The sequence below is a fragment of the Pseudophryne corroboree genome, chromosome 4 (genome assembly GCF_028390025.1).
Source record: "Pseudophryne corroboree isolate aPseCor3 chromosome 4, aPseCor3.hap2, whole genome shotgun sequence".
NCBI classification, from domain to species: Eukaryota; Metazoa; Chordata; class Amphibia; order Anura; family Myobatrachidae; genus Pseudophryne; species Pseudophryne corroboree.
In genome coordinates, this window is record NC_086447.1 from 837,947,125 (window position 1) to 837,959,728 (window position 12,604).

The window sequence follows — 12,604 nt, forward strand, 5'->3', positions numbered from 1 at the left end:
GCCACGGCCGGGAGTAACTCCTGAAATACAAAAGCATCGCCGCTGTGCGATGCTTTTGTATTTGTGCGGGGGGGGGGGGGGGGGCGGCACTGACATGCGGGGTGGACTAGCCCTGTGCTGGGCGTCCCCTCGCATGTCAGGAAAGATGATCATAGCTGTGCTAAATTTAGCACAGCTGCGATCAACTCGGAATGACCCCCATAGTGTAGTACTACTAGAACATCATTCTAATAAATAGCATATGTATTTACAGGTTTTTAAATAGTAAACTACGGCCAATATGTCATTTCACATGCATGTAGAGTGTCAATGATATGGGACAAGTATGTAGAAGTGTAAATGATCTTGGAGTAATCGGACATGTATGCTGAGGTGCTGTATTGATGGGAAAGGGGTTTATGAACTTGAAGATGAGAGTTGCGAGTGTTTATCTTTGAGTAAAGTTCAAAAAAGATAAATAAAAACACTTGCATACAGTAGGTGACTGCAATATAGACATATATAACATATATACTGTATATATAGACATATATAACAACTAGAGCCTGAAATCAATGTGCTTAGGTCTGACAGCTTCGCCCCACAGCTAACTACAGGATGACCACAGATGCCGGTAGCGCTTCAAGCCTCGTTCCCAGACCCCTGACGCAGCATGTATCCTAGTCCCGCCCAGATGCGTTTCGTCTCTTAATGAACTTCATCAGTGGGTATCACAAAGATATTATACAATATAAGTGAATCATGTGTATGGCTGCACATAGCTAGGCATGATTTATGTACACTGCAATATCTGGGATTTAAAACCTACCACTTAGTAAGTTAACCCCTATGTTACTGACATAGGGGCGAATGCAATTAGCTCAGTTTTTTCGCTTAGGTGAAAAAACTGAGCTTTTTCGCTATTTTTAGGGCGAAATGAGATTCGCCCTATGCGATATTTTCGCCTAGGCGAAAAATGTGACAGGGAATCAGCGAATCCACTTGTTTTCCATCAAAAATGCGGGCCATTTTTGCCGATTTTGAGGCATTTTTCGCCAATTCCTTTTCACTTAATAAAAGAAGGTGAAAAGGCAAAACTGGCAAAAACGGCCCTAAATGAATACGAGTGGGGCGAATTAATTTGTAATCGGAACTAATTGCATGCGCCCCATAGTTTTTAACCTTAGAGGTTAACTATATTAATGATGACAGTACAGTACTAACATCCTCCCTAAAAAATATTTAATTGGAATACTGAAATGATATTTATTGAGGCTTTAGGAAGAACAGCGACAAAAGTAAAATTCTATAAACAGGTAAATGTGATTGGTAATAAGCCCCTTTCCATCGTAGCGCCTCGGAGCTGTCGCGTTTCCTGCCGGGTTTCCTGCCGCCTGTATTGGAGCACTCTGGTCTTGCAATATCTACTCACAACTGAGCAGTTTTCTCTTTCAGGTTTATAGATAATTGTTTTATCACTATCACTGGGGGACAGTACTGCTGCAATCTAGCAGAAGCAAAGATATACTGTAGGTGTATTATGGGGCCTGGTGCTCCTAACGAGGCATAAAATCCCCATAAATTATAATTACTTGCTGACTATAAAGAATCTACATGGAAAAATCAGCTTTTCTTTGTTTAGCCAATAGGTGGCAGGCAAGCGCTGCTATCTCCAGCTATGAGTTTTCTAGAGTATATTATATTGTTTTTATTTTTATCATTCTATTTTTTAGTTGTTCTCCCCTCAATCATCAATGCATTTTTAAGTGAAACTGCACATGCAATGCACTGGGAAAATTATACTATACTGCAGAGCAGACCATTGCACAGCAGACCTGGATATTTCACATTCCTATAGATGTCAGACAGATCCATTACGTTTGGGTGATATTTGTCTGCTACTTAGCAGAGACTCTATTCCTGGATTAAACTGGGCTCAATTATAAAAATGGTTTCTTTTCTATCGTTGATTGCGTCCAGGTTAGTTCAGTTAGACAGCCAGCGGTAAGTGTGGGAGCAGACAGCAGATAGGTATCTCTAAGATGAAATGGTGTCAGGGTGACCTCTCTAGGGGGGCCATTTACTAAGCAGTGATAAGAGCAGAGAAGTGAGCCAGTGGAGAAGTTGCCCCATCAACCAATCAGCAGCTCTGTATCATTTTATAGTAAGCAAATTATAGATGTTACTTCAGTGCTGATTGGTTGCCATGGGCAACTTCTCCACTGGCTCACTTCTCCGCTCTTATCACTGTTGAATTAAACACGTTACCTTACACTGCACAAGACTATGATGTATTTTCTACAGTGCATTGGTGCTATTAATCTGGTACATTATATTTATCAAGGGCACCAGTCTATGCACTCTCCATTGGTTAGGTAAATTAATATGAGGGCTGGCCAGACCCCTAAACATGTGCCTCTACCACCGTGTTTCCCCGGTGGGCCCTTCACGTCCCAGTCCGACACTGTTCTTATCCATTTTTCCGGGGATCCAACCTCAGACCAGTCTGTTGACACAATCCTACTGGAGACCTGGTCGCAGATTCAACACCCAATCTATGCGTACACACCAGGGAGGAGAGTGCCTGCGTGCAGCCTCCAATACGGGGCCCCTCCTTTCTGACATTGAGTAGACTCTGGCATTATACCACCGCTGCGACCATTTCCGAGTGATTTGCACATGCGCACTAGAGATGTCTCTGGGTACAAGGTGCAGGCGCCATTTTCCCAGAGACCTACGTGTGCGCAAATCACTCGGAAATGGTCGCAGCAGCCATTTTCCAAGTGATCTGTGTCTGCAGTGCAGGGCCGCCACCGTGGTACTCTGGAGGGGTAAGTATAATATATGAGTTCAGGGTGTGCAGTGTGGGCCCACCTGGACCCAGATGCCCATGTGTACCGCACACCTTGCACCCATTATAGAAACGCTCTATGGTACACACCATAGTTGCTGACTTTCTGGCTGCCCTCTCCAGGAGGGGGAAGCCCAGTTGGCACAGCAAAGTGCGATGTGGGGGACGACGTGGCTTCGCATAAGGGGTGGGGAGGGGGAGTGGTGTGCTGGTAAAGGCAATGGGGAGGGGGGGTGGCTGCACAATTGCATTATCGTACCCCTGCCCACCCGCTATACAATGCCCAGATTACCAGCATTGTACAGGGGGAGGCGTGTCTACAATGACACGATTCAGTGGGAATCGCGTCATCGGCCCATTGGTTTCCGTCCACTTTACCCAGTAAGTGAGCAGCTGGGTAGCAGCGTGCTGATGGCTCCGGGAGACTTGCCCACTTTCCTGGGGGGCAGAGAGCTTCACCCATTCCGGAAGACTAGGTAAGTTTGGTACACGCCTGTCTAATTTTGTTGCAGATCTCCAATCTGCATCTGCTGAAACCATCTGCTGAAAGGATTGTGTCACCATACACACTCTTCCAAGGAATGAATCAGGAGGCGAATGGGACAAACCAGGATGAGAAGCGTACACACTTCTACATCGATCTAAAAATATTTTGGCAAGATCAGACGACCAGGATTGGATGAAACCAAAGGTCGTGTGAGCATACACACTCTACCAATGTTTGACCAGCCAGTTTCACCCAGTTTAACCCTTTATGCCGGCAAACCCTATAACAGCGGCAGTGGCAAAAAGGTTTATCGTATTCTGACCAAAAAGGGTTACAAGAACCTTCAAATGAATATAAGAGCAGTGTCCTGAGTAGAATCACCAACACATTCTGCATGTGTGACTTCATTGCACAATTCCTTCACAATTACTGTACATTAAGGGGCTGAGTCACATGCAGGCCCACATGAGACGGCCTATAGTGAGCTATAGTGAGCTTTACCAAATGGCGCATTTGCCACAGCAAAACTTACGCATCTTTATGTAACTTCCGAGTCATACTAATCCCATTGGTGAAATGAGTGGCAACTCGAATCCAAGAATTCTGCATAGTAGATTTCCAACCCTTACCTAATTTGCATTTTCATATATCAAGGCATGCCTGTTCTGCCTCTGACTTCTAACGACTTTCTATGCTTTCCATTGTATGAAATCATTTATTTAACATTTACACCATGAAAAAGAAAAAAATGAGACATTCCAAAATAGCCCATTGTCCAGCTGAAAAAGTCAGGAAGCTGTGAGAGTATTCCTGGAAGACGCACCTAAGTATCAGCTCTTTGGCACATGCTCTGCTTCTCTTGGCAAAAGCCGTAAGAGGTGACACGTCTCTCTGTTCCAGGAGAAACAGCACTTGAGTTTATTGATAATAATTCTTAATGCACTTCAGTCCTTTTCAGATGGCTAAAACCCAGCTTGCTCAGATAAAGATCAGTGCTGCTTTCTGTGGTGTAAACTGGGTTTAATGAGGAAAATTCCATTGAAGGGTGTAATATCTCCGATATGGAATGTTATAAGATCGAATAAAGTAACTCATTGGACAAATTTCACATTTCAATTACTGCAACAACAACAAAAAAACTTCTTGGAGAAGTAGCAACATAAGAACAATGAATAATAATTCTCGCATACAATAACTCTTACATCATTCTCGTTATAATCATAACAGAAGCCATGGTTATATAAAGACACTAGGATGGTGACTTCAAATATTTCTAAAAGACTAGAGCAGGGGTAGGCAACCTGCGGCACTCCCGATGCTGTGGAACTACACATCCAGGCATGCCCTGGCATAGTTTTGCCTTTAAGGCATGCTAAATATGTGGCAAAGCATGCTGGGATGTGTAGTTCACCAGCAACTGGAGTGCCAAAGGTTACATTCTCCTGATATACAGCATGCCTTACCGTACACTGGGCCTAATTTAAGGTTGATTGCAAAACAACATTTTACTCTAATGGGCAAAACCATGTGCAGTGCAGGTGGGGCAGATATAACATGTGCAGAGAGCAGGGGCGGAACTCCCGGAGACAGCGGAGTCCTTTGCCGCCGGGCTTCTGGCCCTGAAGGGGGCACGGCAACTGCTCCGTTGTCCCCCGTCCGTCCACACATGAATGATTCATTTCTGTAGTGCAGCAGGCGCTGCTATAGGAGCCGACGAGCGAGCACATCGCCTATCAACATCAGCGGCGCTCGCTCCTCCTCTCTGTGCTATCTGCTGCTGTGCTCTGGCCTGGGTCGCGGGTGTCACGTGATATCCTTCCGCGACCCAGAGCCGCTGCCCGCCAGGACATGTACTGTAGCAGCAGCAGCCGCAAGGAGAGAGAGTGCAGTGCGGGAAAGTGAGGCTGTTCCAGGCAGGAGCATGGACTCCTGAAAACTGAACTCTATGTAAGTGTAAGCCCTTTTGGGAGAGGGGGAACATGTGAGGGGGAAGACAGAACACCTGCTGCTGTCACCGCTCAAGTCACAGGGTAGTTTAACTAAGCCTGGCCCTGTCTCCCCTCTCTCCTGTCCCTCTCACCCCTGTCCTTCTTCCTGCACCTATGTGCTTGCTCTGCCTACCCTCTCTCCTGTCACCATTGTCCTGTACCTGTCACCTCTGTGATGGGCTATCACGCCTGTCCCGTCTCTGTCACCCTGTCCTTTCCCATCCCTGTCACCTCTGTGCTGGCCCTGCCTCCCCTCTCTCCTGTCACCCTGTCTTGTCCTTGTCACCTCTTACCGGCCCTGTCATCTCTCTCAGCTGACACTTCTGTTCTGTCCCTGTCCCCTCTGTCCAGTCCCTGCCACCCCTGTCCCTGTCCTGACCCTGCTAACTCTGTCCTGTCCCTGTTAACCCTCTCTCCTATCCCTTCAGTTCTGTCCTGGTATCTCTGTCCTGGTTCTGCCCATGTCACCCCTTTCCTGTCCTGTCCCATTCCCCTCTGTCCTGGTCCTGTCACCTATGTCATGGTCCTATCACCTCTCTCTTGTCCCTGTCACCTCTATCTTGGTCCTGTCATTTTTGTTCTTCCCCACTGCACTGTCCCTGTCATCGCTGTGTTGGCCCTGTCACCTCTGTCCTGTTCCTGAGACCATTCTCTCCTGTCCCCTCTGTTCTGTACTGTCCCTGTCACCTCTGTCCTGTCCCTGACACCTTTCTCTCCTGTCCCCTCTATTCTGTCATGGCTCTGTCATCCCTGTACTCTCCCTGTCCCCTCTGTCGTGGTCCTGTCACCCATCTTTCCTGGCACTCTGTTCCGTCCTGGTCTTGTCACCTCTGCCCTGTGCCTGTACTCTGTCTTAGTCTGTCCTGGCCCCACTGGACTTTCCCTTTCATCTCAGTACTGTCCCTGACACCTCTGTCCTGGCACTTTTTTCGAGGGTTGGGGGCACCAAACTGTAACTTGCCTCCGGGCGACGGGGATGAACTTACGCCACTGGCAGAGAGAGTTAGATTTGGGTGGGTTATTTTGTTTCTGTGCAGGGTAAATACTGGCTGCTTTATTTTTATACTGCAATTTAGATTTCAGTGTGAACACACCCCACCCAATATCCAACTCAATAAATCAGCGTTAACAATATTTTCATACTAGTTAATAATAGTTTTGCAAATAATAGTTTTATTGCAATAGTTGCATGCGCAGCATGATTTTGCCCAGTTGTGTGCTTTTTTGCTTCGCTAACAAACAAAAATCAGGCCCAATGTGCCTGATTCAGAGATGTGCGCAAATGCACTCGTAGTTGTGAATTTGTATGCAGCAGCTGTGCACAAATATGCAGATGTTGCCGCCAATGCAGTGGCTGTGTACAGTGACACAGAGCTGGTCACAGAACAGATTTCAGCCGTGTCAGTATCACTGGCATAACAAGAGCAGCATAGTCACTGTTGACCTTCCGTACCCAACATGAAACACACTGGTAGATATATCTGCCGTCAATTGATCGGCAGATATATCTATGGACGGATCGGGCAGTGTGTTGAGCATACACACTGCCCGATCCGTCAGGGACTGACGTCATGAACTGGGCAGGCGTGTACATACGCCCAACCCAGTTCAGCTGTCAATCACCGCTGGCTGCCGCAGCATGTGTACGGGACCGCCCGTACACACACACAACGACGCGCCAATATATCGGTAGATATATTGGCCGTCGGCTGTGCTGCGGGGCCGACACGATACGTCTGTGAACGACGGACTTCACAGACGTATCGGCCGTACACACTGGCCGACGGACCCGCAATATATCGGCCGTTCAAGAGAAGGGCCGATATATCGGCCAGTGTGTACCCACCTTTACAATGTCCTGTAAATGACATTTAACAATGTAGGATTCAGGTTGTCTCTGTGACATCACATGACTGGACATAAACTAGCTGCAATCCATGCACATAAGAAGATACCGGAAATACTGCCCCGCAAGTATCTAATGTACGTCCTCCTGTATGAGGCAATGAGGCAAATTATATGTGCACGTGAAGAATATCATGTAGAATATTGATGTTGATAAAGTATATAAGGAGTCTTACTTCATCCATGAAAGATTTCTTACAGTCGTCATCATCATCATCGTCGTCTTCTTCACTCTCAATATCGGCTTCACCTGGAAGACATACTGTAGCAAAGGAAAAAGTAAGAGAGAGACAAATGCTATCAGACACATCTATATATATATATATATATACTGTAAATGCGAAAGCCCTCACTCACTCACTGACTCACTAACTCACTCACTCACTCACTCACTGACTCACTCACCCACTCACTGACTCACTCACTCACTCACTCACTCACTCACTCACTCACTCACTCACTCACTCACTCATCCATCACAATTCTCTTACTTCCCGATATGTTAGGAAGCTGAAATGTAACATATGTATTCTTCAGGTAGGAAATAGGAAAATGACGTAATTAGAATTCTAGTAAACCTCCCCTAAGGGGATGAAAAGGAGGTTGACATAATGACGTCATTACCGATGCGTGGCTTGTGTTGCCTGAACGATAACGCCCAAACGGACAATCGGATCAAAATTTGGATTGCACCTCCAGTGTGTAGAATTGAATAAACTCCAAAAACGGTCCTGTCACTCTTTACTGTATCTGCTTAGGGGGCTTCTCGGGTAACGCCAAGAACCATGGGTTAATATTTACTTACATTAAGACGTCTCAAATTTACAGCTCTATAGATTTACCAAATTTTTAACACTAATTTTATATTTACAGCCATGAAAATCAGAAACTCCTGTGCGAAGAACGGGTAGAACAGCTAGTGATATATAAACCAGATTTCCCAGACAGCAGCTAAATGAGACTTAGGGGTATGTTTACTGAAGCGTCTTAAATTGAAAAGTAGCGAAGTTGCCCATAGCAACCAATCAGATTCTGTCTATCGTTTTCTAGGATGCAACAGAGGAATGATAGGCAAAATCTGATTGGTTGCTATGGGCAACATCACCCCTTTTCATTTTTAGAAGCGTTAGTGAATTTACTCCTTGGTAGGAATTACATTTTATGAAAACTTCTGGATACAGTTAAAATAAAATTATTTAAAAAAAAATTCAGTGGCTGCAAATTGAGCAGATTTTTTTATTTATGAATATGCCTCTGTCTAAAGGGCCCTACACACTGGCCGATAGCACTAAACGATATGAATGTTCTTGTTCATTAATGAACGAGAACTCGTTCATATCTTTAAGTGTGGAGGCACCAACGATAAACGATGCGCGGCCCCGCGCTCGTTCATCGTTGGTGCCCCATCGCTTGTGCATGCAGGCCAATATGGACCATCTCATCCATATCGACATGCACTGCTATGGAGCCGGGTGACGGGGGAGTGAAGAAACTTCTCTCCCCCCGTCACTTCCCCCCGCCACCGGGTCGCCCGCCAGCCGTATCGACCGTCGGGCAGCTCGCCAGCGGGTCGACCAATGTGTAGGGCCCCTATGGTTAAAACAAGTTAATATGGCAGGCCCAGCCATATATACAGTATAAATACACTTATTTGGGGTTAATGGGCTCTCCCAATCCTAATTTTCTGCCACCAAACATACCTTTACTAAGGAATTACAATTTAAAGGTAGTGTCTATTTTTTATTTTATTTTGTATTGTTCAAATTGTAAAGCGCAACGGAATTTGCTGCGCTATATAAGAAACTGTTAATAAATAATAAATAAATAAATATTGTAAATTCAGGGCTGTTTCTTGTGGCGGGCGAGACGCGCAATCGCACGGGGCGCCCGCCGTGGCACTTTGTGGCTCCCTTTATCCCCCTCCTCCCTCTTCCCGAGCACTCCTGCTCGGGGGGCGGAGTTTCGCGGAATGACGCGGTTGCGTCGTGACGTCATAACGCAATCGCGTCATTCCGCGAAACCCCGCACCCCGAGCAGGAGTACTCAGGAAGAGGGAGGAGGAGCAGACAAGCTGGAAGGAGCCGAGGAGGCGGCCGGCGCGAAGAGCGGGAAGATTGCTGTTCATGGGTAAGTAATATCGCCCCCCCTCACTCTCCCTTCCTTCCCCCCCCCCCCACTTGACACTTGCCTGCCGTACTGAGTAAAATGGGGACACTTGCCTGCCGTACTGAGTAAAATGGGGACACTTTCTTGCCATAATGGGGACACTTGCCTGCCATGCTGTGTAAAATGGGGACACTTGCCTGCCGTAATGTGTAAAATGGGGACTCTTGCCTGCCGTAATGTGTAAAATGGGGACACTTGCCTGCCGTACTGTGTAAAATGGGGACACTTGCCTGCCGTAATGTGTAAAATGGGGACACTTGCCTGCCATAATGGGGACACTTGCCTGCCATGCTGTGTAAAATGGGGACACTTGCCTGCCATGCTGTGTAAAATGGGGACACTTGCCTGCCGTACTGTGTAAAATGGGGACACTTGCCTGCCGTAATGGGGACACTTTCCTGCCATGCTGTGTAAAATGGGGACACTTGCCTGCCATGCTGTGTAAGGTGGGGACACTTGCCTGCCATGCTGTGTAAAATGGGAACACTTGCCTGCCATACTGTGTAAAATGGGGACACTTGCCTGCCGTACTGTGTAAAATGGGGACACTTGCCTGCCGTAATGGGGACACTTGCCTGCCATGCTGTGTAAAATGGGGACTATTGCCTGCCATGCTGTGTAAAATGGGAACACTTGCCTGCCATGCTGTGTAAAATGGGGACACTTGCCTGCCGCACTGTGTAAAATGGGGACTCTTGCCTGCCATAATGTGTAAAATGGGGACACTTGCCTGCCGTACTGTGTAAAATGGGGACACTTGCCTGCCGCACTGTAAAATGGGGACACCTGCCTGCCGTAATGTGTAAAATGGGGACACTTGCCTGCGTACTGTGTAAAATGGGGACACTTGCCTGCCATAATGGGGACACTTGCCTGCCGTACTTAGTAAAAAGGGGACACTTGCCTGCGTACTGAGTAAAATGGGGACACTTGCCTGCCATAATGGGGGACACTTGCCTGCCGTACTGAGTAAAATGGGGACACTTGCCTGCCGTACTGAGTAAAATGGGGACACTTGCCTGCCGTGCTGAGTAAAAAGGGGACACTTGCCTGCGTACTGAGTAAAATGGGGACACTTGCCTGCCATAATGGGGGACACTTGCCTGCCGTACTGAGTAAAATGGGGACACTTGCCTGCCATAATGGGGACACTTGCCTGCCATGCTGTGTAAAATGGGGACACTTGCCTGCCATGCTGTGTAAAATGGGGACACTTGCCTGCCGTAATGTGTAAAATGGGGACTCTTGCCTGCAGTACTGTGTAAAATGGGAACACTTGCCTGCCGTACTGTGTAAAATGGGGACACTTGCCTGCCGTAATGTGTAAAATGGGGACACTTGCCTGCCATAATGGGGACACTTGCCTGCCATGCTGTGTAAAATGGGGACACTTGCCTGCCATGCTGTGTAAAATGGGGACACTTGCCTGCCGTACTGTGTAAAATGGGTACACTTGCCTGCCGTAATGGGGACACTTGCCTGCCATGCTGTGTAAAATGGGGACACTTGCCTGCCATGCTGTGTAAAATGGGAACACTTGCCTGCCATGCTGTGTAAAATGGGGACACTTGCCTTCCGTACTGTGTAAAATGGGGACACTTACCTGCCGTAATGGGGACACTTGCCTGCCATGCTGTGTAAAATGGGGACACTTGCCTGCCATGCTGTGTAAAATGGGAACACTTGCCTGCCATGCTGCGTAAAATGGGGACACTTGCCTGCCGCACTGTGTAAAATGGGGACTCTTGCCTGCCGTAATGTGTAAAATGGGGACACTTGCCTGCCGTACTGAGTAAAATGGGGACACTTGCCTGCCTCACTGTGTAAAATGGGGACACCTGCCTGCCGTAATGTGTAAAATGGGGACACTTGCCTGCGTACTGTGTAAAATGGGGGACACTTGCCTGCCATAATGGGGACACTTGCCTGCCGTACTGAGTAAAATGGGGACACTTGCCTGCCGTACTGAGTAAAATGGGGACACTTGCCTGCCATAATGGGGGACACTTGCCTGCCGTACTGAGTAAAATGGGGACACTTGCCTGCCGTACTGAGTAAAATGGGGACACTTTCCTGCTATAATGGGGGACACTTGCCTGCCGTACTGAGTAAAATGGGGACACTTGCTTGCCGTACTGAGTAAAATAAGGACACTTGCCTGTCGTACTGTGTAAAATGGGGACACTTGCCTGCCGCACTGTGTAAAATGGGGACACCTGCCTGCCGTAATGTGTAAAATGGGGACACTTGCCTGCTTACTGTGTAAAATGGGGACACTTGCCTGCCATAATGGGGACACTTGCCTGCCGTACTGAGTAAAATAAGGACACTTGCCTGTCGTACTGTGTAAAATGGGGACACTTGCCTGCCGTACTGAGTTAAATGGGGACACCTGCCTGCCGTAATGTGTAAAATGGGGACACTTGCCTGCTTACTGTGTAAAATGGGGACACTTGCCTGCCATAATGGGGACACTTGCCTGCCGTACTGAGTTAAATGGGGACACTTGCCTGCCGTACTGAGTAAAATGGGGACACTTGCCTGCCATAATGGGGGACACTTGCCTGCCATAATGGGGGACACTTGCCTGCCGTACTGAGTAAAATGGGGACACTTGCCTGCCGTACTGAGTAAAATGGGGACACTTGCCTGCCGTACTGAGTAAAATGGGGACTATTGCCTGCCGCACTGTGTAAAATGTGGACTCTTGCCTGTAGTACTGTGTAAAATGGGGAGTCTTGCATGCGTAATGTGTAAAATGGGGACTCTTGCCTGCCGTACTGTGTAAAATGGGAACTTCTGATTTTTTTTTCCCCTGTGGTGGCCGTGATGATATCAGATGAGGCCACGCCCATTTTAATGAGGTCACGCCCCCTTGGCGGGAGCGCGCGTGCATGATTTTTCTTTTAATAGCTATGGGTGAAAGGGGGTGCATTTTTTTTCTTTATGTCAATGGGGGGGGGGGGGGGGGGGGCATTTTGAAATCTCGCACTGGGAGCCAAATTGGCTAGAAACAGCCCTGATTGTAATTAAGGAAAACTAACACACTGTAACAGAACAGTAGTACGGTGTTGAACATGTTTTGAATTGAGAGGTAGGCTGGGCCAGACAGCACTGCACTCTGTATGCATGACAGGCGGCTGGGACATATGCTGATGGCACTTCCCGGCTGCCCCAATTATGGTATAAATAAATACAAAGTGGACGGGTAGAATCTTCTGCCTGAAT

At 47.5% G+C, this 12,604-nt stretch overlaps 1 protein-coding gene across 3 annotated transcripts in view; it reads right to left on the reverse strand.

The window, feature by feature from the left end:
* Window positions 1-12,604, reverse strand: part of PLCB1 (phospholipase C beta 1) — a 1,298,702-nt gene that overhangs the window by 304,246 nt on the left and 981,852 nt on the right. For all 3 annotated transcript variants that reach the window (XM_063918579.1, XM_063918581.1, XM_063918580.1), the window contains one exon: window positions 7,387-7,472. In XM_063918579.1, the coding sequence (XP_063774649.1) occupies window positions 7,387-7,472 (86 nt within the window). The remainder of the gene's footprint in view (window positions 1-7,386; window positions 7,473-12,604) is intronic.